At 50.1% G+C, this 25,017-nt stretch overlaps 2 protein-coding genes across 9 annotated transcripts in view; one reads left to right on the top strand and one right to left on the bottom strand.

Moving 5' to 3' along the window:
• SBF2 (SET binding factor 2) overlaps positions 1-10,499 on the top strand; it is a 509,682-nt gene extending 499,183 nt beyond the window's left edge. For all 4 annotated transcript variants that reach the window (XM_025265781.3, XM_025265782.3, XM_044929499.2 and 1 more), the window contains 7 exons: positions 191-318; positions 1,482-1,715; positions 2,869-2,973; positions 4,344-4,537; positions 5,176-5,263; positions 7,624-7,755; positions 8,744-10,499. In XM_025265781.3, coding sequence (XP_025121566.1) covers positions 191-318; positions 1,482-1,715; positions 2,869-2,973; positions 4,344-4,537; positions 5,176-5,263; positions 7,624-7,755; positions 8,744-8,842 — 980 coding nt within the window. In that variant the 3' untranslated portion in view covers positions 8,843-10,499. The remainder of the gene's footprint in view (positions 1-190; positions 319-1,481; positions 1,716-2,868; positions 2,974-4,343; positions 4,538-5,175; positions 5,264-7,623; positions 7,756-8,743) is intronic.
• The window catches only part of SWAP70 (switching B cell complex subunit SWAP70), a 158,309-nt gene that overhangs the window by 23,685 nt on the left and 109,607 nt on the right, over positions 1-25,017 (bottom strand). The gene's annotated exons all lie outside the window — the stretch shown is intronic.

Here is a 25,017-nt window from a genome sequence, read left to right as displayed (position 1 = left end):
TGAAGTCCATTCCTATCTTTAGCTTTGCTACAGTCCTTTCCTATCATTTTTATTTTCTAAGGTTTTTGCCCATGCAATGATGTTTCGAGAGCCATACGAAATGCTCCATTTTTCATCTGCTACATGCATCACATTTTTAAGCAGACTGTTGATTTATTTGACTTTTGTTTTGCTGATTTTTTTTTTCCAGGAACTTTATTTGATGATAAAGGAGACAAGCATGCTAAAAAAGGAATTTGTATTTGGGAGTGTATTGATAGAATGCACAAGAGGAGTCCCATTTTCTTTAATTATTTATATTCACCAGTGGAAATAGAGGTAAAGAAAGAAAGCATTTATGTTGCATTTTGGGGATATTTTTGTGTTGAAGTTTTCCTTACTTTAAGTGTATATAAGCTGTTTAAGCTTTTTATAAACATTTGACTAGGTTTCATACCAGAAGCTATTTAAAAGTTGATACACTTTGGGTTTAGATTATGATGCAATGAAGTCTGTTACCAAATTCTTGACCAGAAAAATTAGGAGCTGGCCCCCTAGACATAGAAAGGATAACTTCAAGAAACTCAGAGCAAATCAGCTTGCCCTGATTTGCCTTGGGAAGGGAAAACAAACAAAACTTGAAACCTCAGCATGCTGTCTAAGCTGAAAAACCTAAAATACTTCAGATAAGACTTCCCTAAGTCCATTCATACCAGAGCCATGGAAGAAACCCTATGAGAAGCAGGAAGGTTGGAGCCCAGCCCAGGAAGGTTGACTTCTCAGGGACAGCCATGCTCTGCCATGCCCGTCTGCATGAAATAGGCTCTGCAGTGGAGTGGAGCTCTCCACCACCACTCATGGGCAGAAAGGCTGGGCTGTGAGCCCCAGAACAATAGGACCCCACCCTGGCCTTTCTCCAGATGCGCCCTTCTCATGAGGTGTGTGAGAAACCAAGGGTACACGCTTAGATGCTCCTCCTTCATCTAGACCACACTCTGGCACTTCAGAATTCCTTGCCCAAATTCAAATTACTTACCAGACCACTTCCCTAAGCCAGTAAGTGTACTCCTAGGCCAAAGGGCAGCTAAGGAGTAGTATTTGTCAGGGAGCAGACAGAGTTCAGCTGCAGGGCTGGGGTATATGTGCATGTTCGTAAGAGACCTTCAGAGTGTAGGACAGAGCTGAGCCAGGAGGAGCACGGGTTTAGGCCAACAACTGGGAACTGGGACCAGCCTCCCCCAGTGCGGAGGGGTCTGAGAATTCTCAACTGAAACCTGGCCTTCTAGGTCGTTTGGAAGTTATATTTGTCAGGGTAGGAAGATAGAACATACTTTATCTGATAGTTATATTGATGTGTAATGTTTAAATATATAGACATATGTCATCAGAACCTCTGTTCATCCTCTTCCCTGGACCCTGCAGTGTTAGGGGCTGGCCTGCCAGTAAGCTTGGGCTACTTTGAGGTCAGGATGAAACTACATTTCAGAATTTTCTTTAAACAGGCCCTGAAGCCCAATGTAAACGTTTCCAGCCTCAAGAAGTGGGATTACTATATAGAGGAGACGCTTTCCATGGGGCCCTCGTATGACTGGATGATGCTGACCCCCAAGCAGCTGCCCTCCGAAGACTCTGAGCTGGCCGGAGGAGCCAGGCCCCAGAGCCAGAGGAGAACCGTGTGGCCGTGCTACGATGACGTCAGCTGCGCTCAGCCCGACGCTCTCACCAGCCTTTTCAGTGTAAGTCACCACGTGAAGCCAGGCTCCCAAGGCTCTGGGCCCCTGAAGGCACAAGAGGCCTCGGGAACCTGGCTGAGTGAAGCCTGGTTCACCAGCTCCTGGCCATGGCTCTCCTCACACTGGGCTAGCATTCTTGCCAGCACCATAGAACATGCGGAAGCCAGACCTGCTCCCCAGCATCCCTGGAGATCCAGGCGCAGGGACTGGAAAACAGTCTTAGTAGAAATGAGTTTTTCATCATTACGAGGAAGCATTCAAGCAAGTAGAGCGGTTTGCAGCTTCCCGGCTGTTTCATCTGGCCAAGAGCCGGAGTCAGGCCTGGGTTATGACTTCTGTGGGTGCCTTACTCCTCCGGTCAGAAGTGTGGGGAGCTGATGGTCTGATGGGAGTACTGCCAGCCGTCTTCTACAAGGAATATTCTGGAGTGAAGCCATTCTGGCAGTAACCCCATGATAAGAGCAGTGGCCCTGAGAAAAGGGTTTGAGCCCTGACACGGGCCAGACAGTTCCTGAAGAGTCTTCTCCATTCAGTCTTCCCACCAGGAGAAGGGTGTGTGAGAGCGCCGTCACAGAGGCTGCCGCTCTGCTCTCAGTCTCCCTGGCCGAGAGAAATGCCAGGCCTTGGGCATTTCTTGGTTCATTCTCCCTACATCTGGTTTGAATCATCAGAGTCAAGGGGTTCCTCTGTCCAGGACAGACTTCTCATCTACCTCAACTATTAGGGTCTGGACAGAGGCCTAGTGCTTGACCTTTTGCTGTGGCCATGAGATTTCCTATGGGCTGGCCAAGGGTGAAGGTGTTTGGGATACAGATTTCATCTCTCTATTTAAGCCATCTGTACAAAGAGGCCCGGTTACAGATCCTAATAAATCATCTTTGCCACAGTGTATCACACCAGCTAGCACTCCCGCCACCACCGTTCCTGGCTTGGGAGGCCTCTGGCCCGGGCTCGCTGCAGCCTTTCACTGCTCTGGTCGTGCTCCTCCTCTGGCTCAGAGGAGCTGTGGCTCTGGGGAGCACCGTGATTTCTGTGAAAGAAGTTCGTTTGAGTTTGTCCGCTGTTATGGAAAAGCCCAAACGAACTTCTTAACTAACCCAATACTTAACTGTCAAAAAAGAAAAAAAAAAAAACAACCCTTTTAATTTCTCTGTAGGAAATTGAAAGACTGGAGCATAAATTGAACCAAACCCCTGAGAAGTGGCAGCAGCTGTGGGAGCGGGTAAACGTGGACCTTAAAGAAGAGCCCAGAGCAGACCATGTGAGTTGGCAAAGCCCTTTGAAGAGTTGCTGCTGAGCTTCTTGAGGGCAGGTGGGGCCTCTGCCACTGGTAACCCAGGAGGTGTATGGCCAGAGAGAGGGGTCGTGCCTTGAGGGTCCAGGGCAGAAAGTTCCAAACGACCAAGTACTTCCTGAGTGTCTCACTCTACCACAGTGATATAATACTTGTGTTCAGTGCCCCGAATCCAGGGGAAATTACTGGGTCTTTTCTATCTCAGCACCTCTGTGGTTTCAGCTGATCTTCTACCACAGGAGGGGAGGGAAGAAGGAAATGCCAAGATCTTGCTGGCGCCAGAGAAATAGGGAGAATCAAATATTGTAAAACAATAAAACATGCCACTCTCTGCTGTTCACACCCCCTTTTTGTTTCTAAATTAAGAAACATTTACTCTAAAAATATTTTAATACCAAATACTCCCATTTTCGGCTTCTCCCCACCCCTTAAGCTGTAAAATGCGGAATGGGCTGTGCCGAGCCCCTTAGCGTCCTGTTAACGCAGTGAGGCAGTGGCGTCCGGCTCATGCGTGCAGGCTCAGGCCCAGATAACACGGCTGACACACAGGGCGGCCACCAGCCAAACCCACAGCAGGTCGGCTCCAAGTGCAACAGAGGGAGGTTAGGACAGATGAGAGCACTTCAGGAAAGGAGAGGTAAGCAGGGTCAGATGTCACAGAGCGGTCAAGGAGAATGGAATACAGAAGAAAATGTCCTCTGACCCTGTAAGAAGGGGTCCTCGGGGCGCCATCTCTGGCCTGCAGGTGGCAACTCAGGGGCTATTATCAGACAGGCCATGGGTGGATGAAGTCTTACTGCTTTTTTCCTCAGAAGAATAAAATAGTTTGTTAATTTTTTTTCTGAATATGAATACGATATGTGTATTCCTTTAAGTATGTATTCCTTTATAACACAGGAAGTTATAAAATAGAAATCACCCAAAATTTATAACATAGAAATAAATCACTATGCCTTCAGACTTTTAAACACATATATAAAAGGGATTTACTATAGACATAGTTTTAAAACCTGCTTTCTTTTTTCCTTAATATATGGCATGCGTGTCTTTCCATTTGTCGTATATAAATCAGCACCCTTTGTAACAGATGTCTAGAATCCCATTGTTCAGACATATTTTTTTTAACTAGCCCCATAATGATAGACATTTAGGTAGTTTCTAGTTTTTTGCTATTATAAAAAAAAGACTCCAAGGTAAGCATCTTTTTATACATATTTTATATAGACATATATATGGTCCAGTTTCTTTCTTGAGGTAAATTTTTAGAAGTAAAATTACCGGATCAGTTGCTTAAAGTCTTTGTAAAGCCTTCCTATCTCCTGTTCTGTCTTTTTCAGCCCCAGAGATACCCTTCGGGCTCCCCAGGAACTGTGTCCACCAACCTCCCTTTTTATCAGAAGAGGCCTCAGCTGCACCTTCCAGACAGCAGCCTGGCAGAGGAGCAGAACACTGGTGTCTCCCCATCCAACGGGGTGGACCGCAGAGCAGCCACGCTGTACAGCCAGTACACGCCCAAGAACGACGAGAACAGGTGGCCGTTGTGAGCCCTGCCTGGGGGTGCGACAGAGGCTCTCCCAGCCCCCCTCGAATCAGCCAGGCCTAGGCCATGCCACGTTCTATCAACTTAAAATGGATCCGCTTTAATTCTTTGTTTCTGTTTTAAATATGTTAGATGGTTCTTGGAAGAGGAAAAGTCCAAGTTACAACTAAAATAAGGCGAGGAGGTTGTAGTTTTTTGTGGCGGGTCCTACTATCTCCTATCTGCCTGGTCTTTTGAGGGAATGTGTGTTAGGGAGCGATTCACCAGTGGCAGACTTCTGAGATCCAGCACATGCTCGCCCAAGGAGAAAGGAATTTACTCACATGAAGTGAGAAGGCTACCTTCAGGCTTCTGTCATTCACCAGCTCTGCTTTCTGTATAGGCTGCATGAACCCCAGTGTGGTACAAAGGATGGCTGCTGAGAGCTCCAAACCTCACAAGTTTGGTAATCCCAGCAGAATGAGGCAATCTTTCCCTGAGAGTCTAGTAGAGAAATTCTGGGGGGAGCTCCGACTGATCTTTTTTGGATCATCTAGGGGAAACAGAAACTTGACCAACAAAAACAACAGATATCGCCTTTACAGTACATAGTAAAATCATATTAACCGCCATGTCATCATTACTTCTAGGTCCTTTGAGGGAACGCTGTACAAAAGAGGGGCTTTGCTGAAAGGCTGGAAGCCCCGTTGGTTTGTTTTGGATGTAACAAAGCATCAGGTAATAAACCCCATCACAACCTATAGCAGTCACTTCTGCCCAGGCGAGCCTCCATCCCTGGCTGTTGTGTGACTCCCAGCAGACACGCACAGCCCCCATGTACAGAATGCTTCCCTGAGGCCTCCCACCAGCTACCTGGGGGCTCCTCCGTGGACCCAGTGAGAGGGCACGCGGCAGCCCTCTGAGAAAGTGCGGGTGTGTGCGATGGAGGCAGTGACCTGGCGCCCAGAGCATTAAGAGCAACACAACTCTGCTTTTTAATGCTCATGCATCTCCTGCTGCCTGCTGTCCACAACCAGGCCAGGAGAGGACCTCAGGGTTTCAGCGTGTTGCATACCACACGCACATACAGAGCCCGTGCCTGTGCACACTTTCCAGAGTACAGATCACTTCATGTCGACAGCACAAAGCAGCCATTCAGAGTCGAGGGCGTTAATTTATTCAACAAACATTTCTTGAACACCTTCTCTGTGCCCATCCCTGTACTAAAGAAGGCATCATTATCCCTCAAAGGTGACAGCAACAGAGGAGGGCAGGAGCTTTAAAATAGGCAGAAAGGGATGTGCCCATCCAAACCTGAAATCCACCGTGGGCGGACACTAGCCTGGACCTCCCAGACCATGCTGGGAAGTCTTTTCCCCGCTGTTAGGTCCTTTGCTATGGCTCTAGCCCCCCTGCTCTCCCCACAGTCCTTAGAGTCAGAATCTTTGCTCCGGTGATCTTGGAGGGTAGGGGGACACTAGGCAAACTTCCAGCCTCTTTGTATCATTCACTGGAGAGTCACATGTCCTCCCATGGTCTGACCGGAGACTTCACTCTGCCTTAGAACTGACCAGTCAGCCTTGAGCAGATTCCCAGTGCATTTATGTGGAACGTGGAGTCTCCTGAGAAAGATACGGGCTGTACCCCAGTACGGTGCTCTGGTTGGAGCTGCATCTAGATGACTCCTGCCAGATGAACACTTTATGTGGGGATCAACCACCTTTCACTCTGCTCAAGGAGTTTCATAAAGGTTACACAGGATCCTGCTGGATTACAGATACAGAGAATTTTTTTTTTTACAGATATGCAGTGGAAGCCCGTTTTAGGCAACTGGACTTTAAACAGCACTGTTTCTGAAATTAGAGCCTACATTGTGTAGAAAAGTCCCATTAAACCACTAAATAAAACATAGGAGAATGTCATGATGTTTCTATAATTTACAGTAACGTCAAATTATACTTGCATTCTTGACAGTCTTTTAGATTTAATACAAAAGGTGTACGGTTTTCTATTTGTCCTGCTCCTAGCATGCCTGCAGAGAGTGGTAGAGAAAAGTCTGAGGCCAGAATCACAGTGACGGAGGCACCAGACACATTCCTGCCACGTAACTTTCTGAAATCCAGACTGACAGAGTTCAAGTGAAATCCAGTCCTTACACATAGTAACCCTCAGTCAAATGTTGAGCTCTTCATTGTTTTTCAAAAATCACTTCATATCTACATGCTATTTGGAAATTAGCTTTTCAAATACAGTATAGCTTGAACATATTTTCCTACCAGTTCACACAGAGCTTATTTCTTAAATGTTGTATAGCATTCCATACTATTGATGTACATCATTTAATTATCCAACACCCTATTGACAGGCAGATACCTCTGTTCAGTCATTAGCTGATAGAGGGAGTGCTGAAGGAAACCTCTTTATTTGTGTGTCTTTGCATGCTTGTGGGAGTGTTTCTGTAAGATAAAAAGGGAAAGGTGTAGCAATAGGTATAAGCATTTTAACTTTTAGTTCATATTGCCAGATTGTCCTCTAATAGGTTTCTGACTAATTATAACCCCACAAATGGTGCTTACGAATACCTCATGCCTTCCATTCAACCTGAATATTGTCAGCCATTTGAAATATTTCTTAATCTAAGTGAAAAGTGAAATCTCATTGATTTCATTTACCTTTGACTGTTTAGGCTCTTCACCTTTTCAGATGTTTATAGGTCGCTCAAATTTTTTCTGTGAGTTGCCAGTTGAAATCCTTTGACCAGTTATCTATTAGGTTGTTTATCTTTTTCTTCTCAATCTCTAGGAATTTTGTATATATTCTAAACATTAACCCCCTATTCATATGTTCCATATATTTTTACAGTTGTTGATGTTTTTATTCTTTTATATATAATACATTTATTCAAATGTCAAAAACTGTGTCTTTTTACCCTTTCTCCCAGCTACCTAATTCTTCTTCCTAGAAGCAGACAGTGTTTTTAATTTGTCTGTTCTTCCAGACATAGTTGAACAAGATATGGGAAAGTATTCAGATACCTTTTGCAAAGCCCTGCTGTTCCCCTTCCTGAGTCTCATACCCCATGTGTCCTTTGGTTCCAGCTGCGATACTATGACTCGGGTGAGGACACCAGCTGTAAGGGCCACATCGACCTGGCTGAAGTAGAAATGGTCATCCCTGCCGGCCCCAGCATGGGCGCCCCGAAGCACACGAGTGACAAGGCTTTCTTTGATGTAAGTTGACCTTGTCTTTTCCTGGCTCTCTGCACGTAATCCCTTACAGTCAGTCCATCCACTCCAAGAATGACAGGGCCTCAGAGCAGTTGATGGTGACTACAGATGGGCCACAGCCCCACCCTGGCTGTGGGAACTGCTGCAGAACCTGAAGCCAGCACTCTTAATCCCCAAACCTGACCTCTCCCCGCTGTCCCTGTGGCTCATAAAGGCTGCGTGTTGCTTTGCACAAAAGACTTCTTCAAAAGGTATCCAACTACACTTGGAAGCAAAGGAACTCCTTGTTAAATATTGTTAGTTATTCACTCACCACCTTCTGTCAAGAACAGATGTTACTTCCCTTTTATATCTTTTTGTCTTCAAGCTTGATCATCCAAAAAAAACATCATTAGTCACACATGATGACTGTCTTCCCTGACATCTTCAGCAGGCCTTGGGACATTTTATGGGCCACATGATAGGGGACTTATGTAGTCCCCAGAGCCAAGCAAGACTTCATACCGAACACAGGTCATATTCTAGTGCCCTGCTCAGGCTGTGAGGCCATTTCCCTGACTCTGAACTCCCAGTGAGGCCCCAGCTGAAGACTTAGAGAAAGAGATGGGAAGCTAATGTGAAAGCCAACCCCAGCATGATGTGGATGAAGCTCAGTCTTCTTGGCTCCTTTGCTGCATGGCTGCAGTACATGGGTGAGGCAAGAGGCTCCAGCTATTCCACACCCTCTTCCTTAGTCAAGAAGGTGCAAAGTCAGGCTTTTCTGGAATATCTGTCTTCTCTGCAGACCCTTCTGTTAAGATCCCCTGTGACTCTGGGGACCAGGAAAGTAAAATCACTTCCATACACAATGGCAGTACAGTGGAGGGCAGAGAAATACGGAGGTTCCAGGGTAGCATGAAAAGGGAAGATCACAGGGATTGATTAGCTCACATGACCAAACCTGTAGACTAGCCCTGCCCTCATCTCTGCTTCTCTTCCTTTGTTTTTGCAGCTCAAGACCAGCAAACGTGTGTATAACTTCTGTGCCCAGGATGGACAGAGTGCCCAGCAGTGGATGGACAGGATCCAGAGCTGCATCTCTGATGCCTGATACCCATGGTCAACCCACACAGAAGAGGGAGGAAGGGCTTGTGCTGCCAGATAGGAAAAAAGTGCGTGAATCCTTGAAGAGCTGACAGCTTCCTGCTCAGTTCTGATGAGTCATCCTAGGGCCTGAGGCTCTCCCACCCAGACTTAGCCATTCCACTCTCGGCAGTTGCTACGTCTTCTTAGCCAGAGTAGATGTGTCACACGAGTCTGGTCAAGAGCCCCAGGCCCTCCCTGCGTCTTGCACTAGGTTGTTCTAACCTAGTGGTTAGAACAATCCCTCATGGTTAGGGATCAGAAGAATGCTTCCTGAGCCATCTGTCACCCATCCCCTAGGCCAAGTGGCTACCACCCACCTGGGTCCTTCTTCATGAAAGCTGGATCCTTTCTGTTCTCCAAGGTCATAACTTCCTTGGAGAACTTCCTGACAAGCAAAACTCAAAATCCTCCAAGACTATCTTCCATTCTGCATAGGTTTCCCATTGGAGGCTCCTGCTCTTACTGCCCAACCTTAGAGATACTTGGTTCTCTGGTGCTGCCAAAGGTGCTTCCAGGATCCCTGCTCAGCGCTGGGGTTCACAGCAAGACCACCAGTGCTCAGGCAGGCCAAGGGGCACACAGAAGAGCCTGATGGGAAAGATTGGCCAGGGAATGGTGCAGTAATCACCAGGCCAATGCAGGAAAACACTGCTTCCAAAACACTGAATTTTCCTAGGCCAAAGGTGCCCTGAGGATCCAGGACTTCATAGTCCCATGTATTCTTCTGCTCCCTGACAGCTTCTTACACAAAATAACATGCAGAAAGCTGAATGCACTAATTCACAAAACAGCCACTTGCACTGAACTCTAATAAAGTGAAGATGTTGGAGAGGCAGAAGCCAGCTGTTTATGAGCACACCACCCCGTGACAAGGGCTGTATAGACCGCGGGCGCACCGTGGCGTGACTGGATACCCAAACAGCACCTCTGCACGTGAACTTAAGGACTTGTTTAGTCGGTTAGATTTTCTGTACTTTTGATAACCTGTGTTTGTCCAGCTTGAGATACAGGAATGCTGTTTGCTCACAGTGAACAGACACAGCTTTTCTGCAACAGCCACTGTGGTCAGCTGGAGTCTTAGGTAGCTAGATCATCACATTTGTTTTGAAATGTTAATATGTTAAATACCAAACTAATGTTTCAAAAATATGTATATATGATTTCTATACCCTTGTTTTTCAGGTAGTCTGCTTATAATTTAATATAAAATTAACTGATTCATTCATAAGATTTCAGTAATTTTAAAATGGTTCCCTTTTTAAAAAGCCACTTTGTAGATGAAAAATAAATCAGATTTTCAAATTTAAAATCATCTACACACTAGGAAACAGAACTGTGTTAATATATAAGAAATTCGGGGATAATAAGAATGAAGGATTTTTCTATCATTTTCATTTTATAAATTGCCACCTGTGAAAATGTTTTTGCACATTATTTGTATTTTTCTTTGTATATGAAATAATTTTTTGTACTCTGTAAAATATGGAGCCCACTGTACCTTCAGCTATTTGAGACTTTACACAGTGCTTCTTTTGTAACTGGATTCTTTTAACTTTCATGAAGGCACTACATGCCTTGTATTCACTAACCACCTTGAATTAAACATTTCTTAAGAAAAAGCATCCCTCACTTATTGAAATAAAGCTCATTGTGCATTGCGGGACACTTAGGAGGCAACACTCATGATTCATACATGGGACTAAAAGTTCAAGGGTAAAACACACCATAACCCATTTCTTGTCATGGTTCTATTAATGTCGTCACTGCCCTGGTTCTGAACACACTGCTGCAGAGTTTAGGGAAGAGGCCTAAGGCTGCCACTCCCGCCCTGTGCCTCTGATGAGCTGTGTGAAGTTGGTTAAATCCTTTACCTCTTCCAGGTTGCAATTTCACCACCTGTGGCATATGGCAATTGGCAAGAATTTTAGGCAGGAGAAATCAAACGCTAGTTCAGAAGCAGATTTTTCTGCTTCAGGAAGTTGTTAAACAGCACAGTCTGGACCACACTTCCTCTCGTTAAGCTCTTGGAGTTTACCTTGGGGACCCCGACTACATCTGGATGGGGAGCCAACAGAATGCAGGTTCTCAGGACTGAACCCCCAAGTCTGGAGATCCAGGGAGAAGGAAGGGCCCCATCGACACCCTCCTGAGCCTTCCAATTTCCTGAGTCTCCAGGACTCCTGGGACCTGCCGTTCTGCACGCTGTGACCCTGACATGACTAACAAGGGAAACAGCTGGGAGTCGAGCCCAAGAGTGTCAGGCTGCCCTTCGTTCCTCAGCCTTAGCTGTGCGGGGAGAAGGGCACTGGGTTCCAAGGAAGAAAGACTAGGACCTGGAGCCCTGGCCCTGCGGCTCCCCTGACAAGGCCTTTCTATGCCTGGGTTCTTGCAACCCAGGGGAGCACAGGCCCCACTCCCCAAAACCTTCAGCCCAGGTTCTTCATATTACCTCCCTAGCCCCTCTACCCGATGACCTCACTCCAGAGCTGGAGTGTTAACTGATAATAGTACGGCTAATTTGTTTCTCAATGAAAATTGACATTTATAGATATTTCATTCGGAGTTCTTTTAAGACTTGTTAAGTAACTCCATTATCTCATAAAGAATTTCTGAATAATCTCAAGATCTCAGGCTGATAATCAGGAAATGCCCTCAGTTACAGCGATCAGAGCTATGAATTAAGCCAAGAATAAAACAGTATTGTTAGGGGAAGCACACTGATTGAAACCGCCCACCCTGGCCAGGCAGCATAGTAACCATTTGCATGACAGGCGGTCCTGATAAGGAACAGGGAACTAAAGAAGCCTCCACCAACCAGAAGAGTTCGGGAAAGGTCAAGGGAGACAGCACCTGTCTGACCACCTCCCAAATCCTCCTCTCTGGCATCCATCTTGGCTGAACAAGGTAAGCACCACCAGGAAGGACTCTGAGTCAGAATGACTGGCTAAGGACAACCCGGAAACTAATCCCATCACCATAAAACCCGAGACTGCAAGCCACGCGACAGAGCAGTTCTCCTGGGTTCCCTTACCCTCCTGCTCTCCGCCAGGGTGCCCTTTCCCAATAAAATCTCTTGCTTTGTCAGCACATGTGTCTCCTCAGACAATTCATTTCCGAATGCTAGACAAGAGCCCAGTTTCGGGCCCTGGAAGGGACCCCCTTTCCTGCAACAGTATGGATGAAGAGATAAGACTTGGAGCAGTACTGCCAAATAGATATATAATCAAGCCACTGTGAATCTTTTTTTAAAAGTAAAAAGAAATTGATTAAGTTTTATAACAATTTATCTTATTTTCAATCATTTATTTACTGTAATCTATCAAAATTGACATGTTGAAATAATCAGTACAAAAAATTTCTCATGAACTAGTTCATACTGAGTCCTCAAAACCCAGTGAGTATTTTGCACCTACGGTCTATCTCAGTTTGGACCATTGTGTTATCTTTTTTCCAACACCATTTCTCATACAAAATTCCTGTCGTTCCTCACTCTCTTCTCCAGTTCTCCCATACAGCTGAGTGTCCCCATACAGCTGGGTGTCCCGCAGTTCATCCAGTTCAGACGCTTCCTCCTCAGAGTCAGCCCAGACCCCATGGTTGAGGGCTCGGTCCCACATGAGTGTCCCCCCTTCAGATGCCACTTGCAAGTCCCAGGGGCCACCAGACTTTTGACCAATGCACAACCCCCTCCTCGGGTTCAGTGATTGTGCAGAACATGCACAGCTCAGGAAGCGCGTGGTCTGTGCTTATCAGTGTGTCCTAAGGAAGCAACAGCCACAAGGAAGGGACGCGTAGGGCAAGGATTGGAGAGGGGGTGGCCTGTGCCCTCCCAGCCCCTCCCTGTGGTCGCCAGCTGGGAAGCTCTCTGCATCCGTCAGGATTTTTTCATAACCCACTCTCCAGTCCCCCTGGAGGTGTAATTTCCCACACCCCGTTCGCACGTAGTTCTTTCTGGTAACCACCCTGAAGCTTCTAGGGGCCCAGCCTGAGTCACTGCGTTCACATAAACACAGGTGTGGGCAGAGGGACTCATTATGAATAACAAAAGCACGCCTTTCACTCAGGAAGTTCTAAAGGTTTTAGCAACTCCATGCCACAAACCCAGGACAAAGATCCAAAAAAAAAAAAACTTTAAAATCATACCACAAGTAGCCACATTCCTGTGCTACTATGCTAGGCAAGGCAGATTTAGAGCAAGCAACCTGCTCAAAGCAGAGCCAAAGTGGGAGGTGAGGGACCTCGATGCTGCATCTAATTCGTGATAAGACCTTGAACTACATCGTAACTTTAAGGCTTTGACCTATAAAATGAAGGACCCTGATCTGTGAACTTGTGATTCCAAGGGTTCACCTTTGCAGCAACTGAGGCTCCAAACTGTGATGGAAAGGATTTGCTGAAAGAGACCAAATCATCTAAATCAGCGCTTCACAAATTGTAGCATGTGTATGAATCATCTTGCTAAAATGAAGATCCTGACTCAGTAGGATTGAGAGGGGACTTGACATTCCATATTCCTAATATGCTCGCAGGTGACGCTGAGGCTGCTGGTCCAAGGATCCTGCTTTGAGTGGTGCTAACAGACGTGTTCATCCCAGTCCTCTGAGAAGCAGGCGCCAAATGGGCAGGAAAGTAGGGGAGGTTGGGAGAGTCAGGAGACCAGTGTGCAGTCATGACCTTGTCAAAGACCCAAGGAAGGGAGGGAGGAGGAAAAGCTGGGTGGGAGACTCAGACTGTGGAGTAACTCTAAGGAAGTTCGGCAAGGCAGATGAGAAGTCCTCAGGACATCACAAATCATCAGAGCAACCCCACACCTCCCCAGGGTAGCCTGCCTGGGACACCCACCCCGTTCAGCCATCAGCATGCTGCAGCCAGGGAAACAAACAGCAATGGATTGCAGAACGCAGCAGCACCTGGGGCCCACAGTCACGCACAGGCTGTGCACTCAGAGACCCAGGGGAGTCTTCTCACCGTGGTCGCAGAGCACCTCTCACAGCCAGCTTCCAGAGAAGTTCCTCCCAGTTTCCCCTGGGCCTCTCTTCTAGTGAAACTTAGAGGCGAGTCCAAGGACTAATACAGCGCCCTTGATGCAGTTCATCTCATGCCCTCTCTCTTCCCACTCTCCATTCTGAGTTCCCCTCACCCTCAGCCACCTCAGGGCATGCTGAGGACTCTCCTGGAGATGTGATCCAAGCCTTCATTGAAGGAGGTTATTGTTGTTTAGTTGCTAAGTCGTTTCCAACTCTGTGACCCCATGGACTGTAGCCCGATAGGCTCCTCTGTCCATGGGACTTCCCAGGCAAGAATACTGGAGTGGGTTGCCGTTTCTCTCTCCAGATCTTCCCACCACTGAGGGAGGACCAGGGTAATCAAACCTGTCTCAGGTCAGGACTGCTGCACAGGTCTCCTTGGGTTATGGTGGGGATTACTTGGGTGGCTAGAAGGTCACCCTCCTTCCTGCCCCCATCATGTAGAAGCAGCCCTGTCTTCTGCTGATCAGAGTCAAGGACCCCTGCTGGTTCCTGGACACAGGAGTCGTCGCCTTGGTGACAGCCATGAGCCATGGTTCAGCAGGACCCTTCCTGTGTCCCTGGTCAAATGCTCAGCTGTGTGGAATCCATGCCTTTGGATCAGGCCTTCTGTAAGTCCCTGGGCAGTGGTGCTGACTGAGGCTCTCTGGTCAGGAAGGGCAAACTCAAAGGAGATTTCCATCCCTGTGAAGATGAACCACTGGCCCTTCCAGGATGGAAAGTGCCTGAGGTAGCTGACCTGCCCCAGGCAGGAGGAGGGCCACATGCAGGCTCAGCATAGGTCTCTGCTGCTGGCAGGCTGGGCACGGAGAGGGAGCAGTACCTGGAGCGGCCTTGGGAGGTGGAAGTCTGTGCTGGTGGCCAAGTCAGCCCTTGCCTGGCTCTGCCTTTGCCACTGTGGCCACCCCACTCAGGCTCATCCTGCTGGTCCCACGTAGCAACGACAAGGACCAGCTAGTGTCAACCATCCAGGTCGTTTTGTTTACTTATTATTCACTGCCTCCAGTGTGCTGGGTGCTTTCTAATGGGCATTAACATGTGGCACTGAAATCTTGCATGATGACTTCCTTGGTGGTCCAGTGATTAGGAATCTGCCTTCCAGTGCAGGGGATGTAGGTTTGATACCTGGTCAGGGAACTAAGATCTCACATGCCGAGGGGCAACTAAGCCTGTGCAGGGCAACAAGAGATACCTGTGCGCCACAACAAAGAGCCTACATAGCCAAAACAAATTTAAAAATAAAATCTTCGTGTTTCCCCCATATGTCCATCCACTTGTCTTTACCCTACATCTCCTCGTCCCTAATCTTCCCGTTCTTCTCCTTCCAGGCCCCTGACCAAACAGGCAGTTGGCCATTGCCCAGGAGGCTGTGTATCTGCTCACTACCTTGGGCCACTTTTTGTATACAAAGTACATGACCAGGTACTCTGCTCACAGCCCTACCCAGCAGGAATATTTTCCGTTTCCCTTTCCGTCTCTGTCATACAGCTACTGCCCACCTGCAGCTCATAGGCACGTACCAAACCAACCCATCCATAAACCAAGCTCAGGCTTGTCCCTCCTCTTCCAGCTGGTTATGCAGGACCTCCATGTGGCCGTAGGTGCAAGTCAGGGGCCGGGCCCGGCTGCGTCCTCATGCGGTCTACTGCGCTCTGGCCCCACTCAGGCTCAGCTGCAGAGGGAGCATTTTCCTCTTACGCTGGTCTACTGCCAGGCCCATTCGACTCAATGAACTGACACATCCAACAGACCCCAACTCAGACTGGGCGGTTTGAGATGCCCCCTGCGGTCTGACGTTCTGTCTCTACTACAGCCTAGTAACAGGCCAGAAACTGTTTCTCAAAAGGTTTATAATCGGGGACTTCCCTGGTGGCCCAGGGGTTAAGAATCCTGTTTGCAATGCAAGTGACACTGGTTTGATCCCTGGTCTAGGAAGATCCCACACGCCACAGAGCAACTAGGCGCGTGCACCACGACCATTGAGACAGCGCTCTACAAGAGAAACCACCGCAGTGAGAAACCAGGGCACCACCACAAAGAGCAGCCGCCGCTCAGCACTAGAGAAAGCTCACCTGCAGCAACAGAGACCCAGTGCGGCCAAAACATAATAAAGCTTCTAAAATTTATTTTTTAAAAGGTGTGTAATCCTCTGTCCCTGATAGTGCAGCCCTGCTGCAGGATCCCCGGGACTCTCCATAAGCCCCATACCACATCTTTTCCCTTTCCCACTACTGACGCTTCCAACACCAGCGAGTCTGCCAAATGGTATGACCCAACGGCACGACTGCAGTGCAGCCTGGACCTTCTGCAGTGCCTGGTCCTGTTAGGGGACCCACCAGCAGCCGGCAGCCTTCCATCTCTCCCAGAGTAAGGGGCTGTCTCTAACCAAGAGCAACCTTCCACCAAGGGTAGCCAGGCCCTGTGCTGTCTTCACCATTGTAAAAGATACAAGATACACCTGTTTCTTTTACTTGGGAGGGGATATCCTTGCATACCCCTGGCTGCTGAGCCCCTTACAAACTTCACTGGAGTGTCAGGTCCCTGAGTCTTCGCAGGTTTATATGCCTTGCTCTGCACAGCATGTGACCTCGCCACGGCCTCCAGCACAGAGGCACCTCTTGCTCATCCTGTCTTACCACCACGGTGTCACTGATGTAATGGATCACTGTGATACTCACGTGGCCCTGATCTCTGGGGATTATATTATGACAAAGGGCAAGACAGTTAATGTAGCCCCGAGGTGAAACTGTAAATGAATATTGTTGTTCATCTCATGTGAATGTGAACTGTTTCTGATCCTCTTTTCAAATTGGAATGGAAAAGAAGGCATTTGCCAAATGACCGCAAAGTGCATACCTAAAGCCTTATGAATCTGCTCTAGGAATGATTCCACAGGCACAGCAGCTGCAAACAGAGCTATCACTTGGTGAAGCCTGCAGTCTTCTTCCAGGATCTGGTCAATTTCTGCAAAGGTCAGACTGGTGAATTAAATGGAGAGATGGTAGGACCGCCACCCATTCGTCCTTTAAGTTGTTAACAGTGGCATTTGTTTCTGCCATCACCCCTGGATGAGGTGTTGTTTTTTTTATCTATTACCTTGAGCAGGATGAGGGAACGAGGAGAAGGCAATTTCAGAAGTTTCCACTGAGCTTTCTCTGCTGTGACAGGCTCCTGCCCACTAGGCCAGGCACCCAGTGTGGGGTCCAGAGCGCGTGAATTCTAATTAAACACTGCATGGGTCGTGGACCCAGTGCAAGCCCAGCTGTAGCCAGGATTCCACTTGCTCCCTGACCTCCATGGGCCCCATGCTGACAAATAGCCTGCGAGATGCCTGGAGCCTCCAAGTGTTAATATGACTCAAAATCTGCCTGGTGGCCCCCTTTCTCTAGTGAACAGTCACTCAAATAAATGGTTATAGACCTTTGGGGAAAACTGAAGGAATCATGATGATACATACTGGTGGCTGTTTTGTAGGGTCCTTCGTCCTAGAGCCCTGGCCGCCTCTTCAGGAGATGGCTTCCATGTCTGAAAACGGGCTCGGGTCTGGGAACTGAGCGGGGACCCTGACTTTCTGCTGCCCCGCTCCTGCTCCTCCATTCCTGTCTGCTTCCCCAGCTGCTGACGTTAAGCAGAACCTATTGGCTGCCCATCCATTTGGCCCCTGGGGACACCATGCTCGATACACTTGTCCACTTGCCTGGCCCTCCGTCCTTGCCTGTCCATACTGACCTTACATAATACATCACTCCAAGTGGCCACTTTCTTCAGCTGTCATGGATTTCTTCTCTACTGTCTGCCAGGGAAACTTGGGTATTTCCACTCTGTTGAGTGCTGGCCGTGACTTTTTCCAAAAGACTTCTAGGAGTGTCTGCTCCACCCCCTGGCATCCTAGCTAGGGTATTAAATTCTATGTCTGAAGAACGTGCCCTCACGTCAATGGATTCTGGCTGATCCAGTCTTCCATTCCAGCTGCCTCAAACACTCACAAATCCAATCCCAGGAAATCCCCCTGCCTTCTGCCAGTACCCACCGTGGTTCTTAGTCTTTCCTAGGGTAGTTTCCTTCCCCCTTATCAGGCCCAGCATGTCCCCAGCCAGATTCTTCTGGAATTCCACCCTCATCATTGTCCTTAGCAGACAGGAGAGGAAGCAGGTGCTGCTCCTGGGAGGGGACCCGCTGCCCTGTGGGGGCGAGGCCTCAGTGGCATCTTTCAGTGCAGGAGAGGTGGGAGTTCTCCCAAGGAAGTGCAGGCCACTCCTGCCAGCCCAGAGGGTCAGGGAGGCTGCAGCTTCAGTGACCTCAGGGTGCCATATTTACCCAGTACAGCCTGACCCCCATACAACTACCTTGGCCGAGTGCTCAGACTCATCCGGAGCTCTGCAACTCTCTTTATCCTTACCTGCCACTCCACCACAGCTGTCCCCCACTGCTAGAGGCAAGGGCCTCTTTGTAGCCTCCCCCTCACCTAGGCTGCGTGCTGTCCCCCTCACCCACGAGCTGCTTATTGGGGGCTTACCCTCTTCCTCCCGTTACGGGGCATCAGGACAAGTGAGCAGCAAGCGGCCCATCTTTTGAAGGCACTGTTCCCCCCATATTTTTCAAATTCCTGAAGTATCACACCTGCCACAGAATTCATCTCCTCTAGGAAACTTCCCTGGGTTCTCACCAGTGAAATTTCTAGCATTTGAGCTACTACCAGCTCCAGGGACCATGTGGGGTCCCCACCAACCAGGACGGCATCCTCCTCCCCATCTCCTCTGTGTGAGACATCTCCAGTGAGAAGTAGGTAGGGAGTCGGGGGAGCTGGGAGAGACACGAGACTGATGGAGTCTGACCCCTACCAGGGAGAGACAGGAGCACGAAGGGAGAGTAGAAGAGTCTAAGGCTGCAGTTTAGGTCTAAGACAGCAACAAGTCCAGTGGGGAATCCTCATGCCAGGACTCCCTGTCAAGGGCAGCCCGCAGGCCTGGGAGCAAACAGCGGTGGGTATGAGCACAGCGGCAAAGGCCAGCCTGAAACTCAAGAGATGCATTTTCATGGCCACCACCAAAGGTCCAGGACTGGTCTCTCTCAGCACCCCAGACTCGAAGGAACTAAGGTGTCAGCCTTGCTGACCCGAGGTCGGGGTACACTGAGCTTCTGCTCTGTCACTGACTAGCTCTTTGGCTTTGGGTGGATCCTAACTTCTCTGAGCTTTATCTTCCTCACCTATCAAATGGGAGGAAAAACTGTGATGTCAAAGTACCCAACACAAAATGGATTCTCCATAAGCTGTTGGCCAAATCAGATTTATTCAACAAATATGTAATAAGCCCCTAGGGCAGGCTGGCCAGTGTCCTGCTCCCAAGGGGCGTGCAGATCAATCAGACCCAGCACAGGCCCAAAGAGCTCACAAGTGACAGAAGGGGCAGAGCATATCTGACACACAGAACAATGTCATCCCCGCCCCAAAGACATCTGCATCCTCATCCCCAGGACTTGCCAACATGCTATGCAGCATGGCAAAGGAGAATTACAGTTGCAGATGGAATTAAGGCTGCCCATCAACTGACCTCCAGAGACCAGCCCAGATGGGCCCCATGTCATCACAAGAGTCCTTACATGCAGAAGAGGGAGGCAGAAGTGAACGTCAGAGTGAGGTAATCTGAGAAAGACTCCCTCAGCCATCGCTGGCTTCGAAGACAGAAGGGGCCATGAGCCACGGAACGTGGGCAGCCCCCAAAAGCCGGGAGTACCTCCAAAAGGGACACAGACCTGCTGACGCCTTCATTTTAGCCCAGTGAGACCCACTCTGGACTGTGACCTCCAGAAGTGTAAGATAATAAGTCTGCTGTTTTAAGCCACTAAGTTTGTAGTGATTTGTTACAACAGCAACAGAAAATTAATATAGCATCCTACAGATAAAGTACCGTGATACAAGTCATGACAGGTGTGTGCAAGGCACCAGCACCCAGCACAGGCTAGGCTGGGAAAGGAGTCGCTGTAAGGGGGTACTTACACACAAACGCCCTCACACACAGACAACAGGCGGCAGCTGCATGTTCATACGTATACACTTGCACGAGCACACACCCACTTACACATGCAGATGCTGTCTGACATGAGCCCACCCATTGCCTCTGTCAACATCTGAATTTCCTGGTGGCAGCTGAGTTTAGCAGGTGAGGCTGGGGGTTCCTCCCATGACCACATTGCTTGAGCCTCACCAGACAGAGGTGGCCAGAAGTCATGTCTCTGCCCAGGGCCTCGGTATGTGAGGTACCAGAGTCAGTCCTGATAAGTGGCACACTCCCCCATACCTCCAGACGTAGGATGGAACCGACTACGAGTAGACCCATCACCCCAAAGCACCGTGGGCCCACCTTTCAGGCATTCCCAAAACATTCATGGATGTTTGCTGTTCTGATTACTCTAGACTCCAAGTAAAATAATCCATTCCCCAGACCTGAAAGATTTGATGTCTAGTGTGATCAGAGTTGTGATGGGGTGGGGACAGCTAGGAGCGCAGAGACAGATGGGAGGGGAGCCCAGTCCAGCCCTGGGGATCCAAGAAGACTTCCCTGAATAAGTGACATTTATGCTGAGTCCAGGGATGCGAAGGTGCGTGGAGGAGGGCAGGGAAGGCAGTTAGGCCTTCCTGGCCTTAGTCCCCCCAGGCCGGGATGCGTATTTAGAAAGATCTCTCTGGTGAAGAGTGCATGGGGGAGAGTGAGGAGGGAGGGTGGCTGGAGGCCACTGTGGCTGTTCAGACTTGAGAAGGCAGCGCGGCTGCATAGATGTGGAAGCCTCGGAGACAGGCCTGAGGTGGCATTTGTAGAACTTGGAGCCTGACTGGTGGACAAAGGGGATGGAGGGACAGTCTGGTCAAGCGGATGCCTGGGACACCTTAAAAGGTCCCAGTCTCACAGTCCAGTGCTGAGAGCTGGGAAAGGATGGCTAGGCGGACAGCGGAGGCCTTGGCCTAGCCTCCCCAGATACTCCTTGGGGGTGGTGGGCGATGTGGAGAGAGGGCACGGGCAACACTTCCAAGCCTTGGGAGGGGGTGTGTCCCACAGCATCCGGCAGGAGACCCTCTGTCCAAGTCACAGACCCACCATACAAGCTGATGGAAAGAAAGAACGGCAGTGGTCCCTCTCTGTTTTGCAGTTTAGAAAGGTTACCTGACCTGCCTGAGGTCACACGGTGGCATCCAACGGGCCAGGTTTGCACCCGGGCTCGTGTGACCTTGTCCAGGGCCAATCCTACCTGGACATCATACTTCAGCTGGGCCAGGACCTGTGACCTCTGCCTCCCACTGGGCCTGGTCAGGCCACTTAAAGGCCACTCAAGGCCAGGAATATGGCCTCATCCTCCTGGGGCTGGGCCAGGGCATAGAGTCCCATCCGTGGTGGGGATGGGCTGGGGTCCTCCACGGGGAGGAGAGGTGGGCCCTCAGCTGACGCAGGGCCCCCCGGCCTGCTCCACACGGGCCACCCAGCCCCCAGCAAGACTATCTGGGAAGCAAGCCTCCCATGTGGAAGCGAGGGTTCCCGCCTCCCTGCAAGAGAAGCACAGACTAAGCCCGCTCGCCTGCCCACCCCTATCCGTCACACAACTTAGCAATGCAGGGCCTTCCAGGAAACTGGTGGGCCTGGCCAGAAAAAACAGCTCCAGGGCTTAGAATCAGGATGCTCCTGCGATCCTGCTGAGATCTGGTCCTGTCTGAGCCTCTGTTTCCTCGTCTGAAATGTGAGGTTGGGCTCCTTTACCCTGGAGCTCCAGCAGCTGCGATGGTCTCCCGCCGCTGCTCTCCCGCCTCTGGCCCCATCCCAGTCTAAGGCTTGGACGGCAGAGGCCTGGTCCCTGCAGAGGGCCCCCGCCTCTGGCCTCAGCACGTCCACCTCCTCACTCCCCGCGGCCCCCCGAGGTTCTGCGTGGGCCCCCGCCAGAGGAATGTGAGCCATTCCCGGCATCTCCTCCCCTGCGGCCAGCTCAGAGAGAGGCTGGGGCCTCTGGGCCACTCTGACAGGAAATTAGCTGGGCCTGGCCTTCCCCACTACCAGCTGCTCCGCTGACCCTGACCCTGTGTTTTCCGAAACCTGATACTGCAAATTTCACAGCCTCTTCTCCTGGCGGAGCTCTGGGTCTAACGGGCCTCCAGCCTACACTCGGGTCTGCCTTCCTGCCCAGGGACAGGGCCGCCTGGACTCCAGCCCCTGCTGTGACCCCAAGCCGGCCCCACCCTCCCCAGGAGAGGCCTCTCCCCTCTCTGCGTGGAGGGGGTGGGGGAGCTTCTCTGACTCTCCTCCCGAGCAGCCGGTCCCCTGCCTCTGCGAACCCAGCAGGGACACAGGTGGGGAACATGGCGATGGGGAAGGGCCCTCAACCCTCTTCCCCAGAGGCACAGCGGTAAAGAATTCGCCTGCAATGCAGGAGACCTGGGTTCAATCCCTGGGTTGGGAAGATCCCCTGGAGAAGGGAATGGCAACCCACTCCAGTTTTCTTGCCTGGAGAATTTCATGAACAGAGGAACCTGGCCAGCTATAGTCCATGGGGTGGCAAAGAGTCAGACACGACTGAGCGACACACACACACACACACACCCCCCTTACCATCTTGCCAGGAGCTTTCGTTTTGCTCTTTTGTAGAAGGATTCGGAAAGGAAACCAATAAAACACACCTGAAAAGGCAATGGCACCCCACTCCAGTACTCTTGCCTGGAAAATCCCATGGACGGAGGAGCCTGGTAGGCTGCAGTCCACGGGGTCACTAAGAGTCGGACTCAACTGAGCGACTTCACTTTCACTTTTCACTTTCATGCATTGGAGGAGGAAATGGCAACCCACTCCAGTGTTCTTGCCTGGAGAATCTCAGGGAACGGCGGGGCCTGGTGAGCTGCCATCTATGGGGTCGCACAGAGTCGGACACGACTGAAGCGACTTAGCAGCAGCAGCAGCAAACCATCAAAAAAAAAAAAAGGCAGAATCCATTCACGGAGTAGCTGTAACAGGGAAAACAGGCTGGAGGCTGGTAAGAGAGGATGTGGAGAGCCACTCTGGAGGCTGCTGTGGTCCAGGGAAGGGTGACAGCGGCCGCAAAAGACAACTTTCTACTTCAGAAGAAGCAACTCCATCTTCAGTCACCCTGGCCAAAAAGTCTAGGTTCGTCCTTGAAAGAATTTTCTTCTCTCTCACACCTACAGCCCATCCATCAGCAAATCTTGATTACTCTGCCTTCAAAATACATCCTCAACTGGACAACCTTTGCCACTGCCGCACTGGGTGAGCTCCCCCTGGGTTTCTGCAGGAGCCTCCTAACTGGGCTCCCTGCCTCCACCTTGGACCCCATTAGTCTGTTCCCAACACAGAAGCCAGAGCGGCCTTTGAAACCACAGAAGAGCGTTGCTTCTCTGTCGAACACCCTCCAGCTTTCTCCTCTTGGAGTAAAAGCTCAAGTCCTAATCACGGCTTGCAAAACCCTTGTTGCTCTGTCCCTCTGATCCCATCTCCTACCTCCGTACCCCTGTTCACTCTGCATCGGCCACACTGATGCTGCTCAAATGTGCAGAGAAGTCCTGCCTCCGGGCCACCACGCTCGCCATTCCCTCTTCCTAGAAACACTCTTGCCCCAGCGATCTTCAGGGCTCACCCTCACTCTAGTCACATCTCCGCTCAAATACTCCCTGATCGGAGACTTCCTGAGCCCCCTCCGCCCCTCTGCAGGCACCCCAACCCCCTCGCCCTCACGGTCGTCCCACAGCATTAACCACCTGGCACGTAACTGTTTCGCGTCTGTCTCTCCCTTCAGAAAGCACACTTCCAGAGGGCAGTAACTTTTTGTTCCCAGTCTATTTTTCAGAACATTGAAGCTTTGCTGAGTACAAACAGGCACATAACCAGTCACTTGATAAAAACACCTGTGGGGACTTCCCTCACAGCCCAGTGGTTAAGACTTAGCCTTCCAATGCAGGGGGTGCAGATTCAATCCCTGGTGAGAGCCCACATGCCTCAAGGCCCAAAAACCAAAACACGAAACAGAAGCAGTATTGTACCATATTCAATAAAGACTTTAAAAATAGGTCACATAAAAAAAAAAAGCAAACATCTTGTGGAAGGAAGGAAGGCTCAAGGACGGCTGAGGACAACTGCTGGGCCATGAGGCAGAAAACCAGGCCAGGCAGGGGAAGGCAGAGGGAGGGGCCGCAGGGCAGGCGCGGCCAGACCTGAGAGCTGCCCGGGACCGGGAGGAGCCACCTTCCCGAGGCCCAGCCCCCAGTGAAGTGTGTCCAGGGGGCCTTGCACTCACCCTCACCCCCTTCCTGATTACACGTGGCGGGGCTGGGGTTGTCCTTTACAACCAATACCACCTTGACTTCCAACCCCCTACCCATCCACGTCTCCACGCCTACTGCTAGCCCCGTGAGCATCCCAACCTCTAATCATTTGTCTACAAATCAAACAGTCCCCAGGCCCCTCCATTCCTATAAGCATCCATCAGCCTAGCATCCACGAACCCGTCCTTCAGCACGTAACCAATGCCCTCGTCCTACGTCAGCCTTTCAAAACACACATGGCAAAGCAGGAGCAGGTTATGAAAGGGTCTTGAGCACCAGGCTAACGCAAGCCACCTTTATTGCTAAACAGCAGGAAGCTATGGAAGGCTTCTGAGCAGAGGAGTTACAGAATCACATCTATATTTCAGACAAAGAAAGCTGGCAGCTATGAACAAGATGGACTTGAGGGGGTAGTCAAGGCAGAAAGATCAGTTGGGGTAATATTGCAATATCCTAGATGATGAAATAGGGCAGAGGCACAGCCGCTAGGGAAGGAAGAGTCAAGCTGCAGATGGGAACTGCCCTGCAAGCAGGCCTGTCCAGATGGGGGGCCATCTAAGAGGCCTTGGCTTGACACCCACCAATGGACCTATGCACAGTGCTTCCCCATCCTCAAGTGGGGCTGTGCCTTCTGCACATCTGGCCCAAGACATCCCAGATAGGTGGTTCCCAGGGGCCTGCCTCAGAAGTTGTCCTTCCTGGGCCCACCACACAGTCCTCAACCCTGAAGCTCAAGCCGCTGACACTTCGAGTACGCAGTCACCCACCAGCTCTAGTCTCACACTTCAGCCCTGGCTGTGG

This window comes from Bubalus bubalis, chromosome 16 (assembly GCF_019923935.1).
Source record: "Bubalus bubalis isolate 160015118507 breed Murrah chromosome 16, NDDB_SH_1, whole genome shotgun sequence".
NCBI lineage: Eukaryota > Metazoa > Chordata > Mammalia > Artiodactyla > Bovidae > Bubalus > Bubalus bubalis.
The sequence above is the reverse complement of the archived record's forward strand: the minus strand, read 5'-3'. Positions and strand labels throughout refer to the sequence as shown.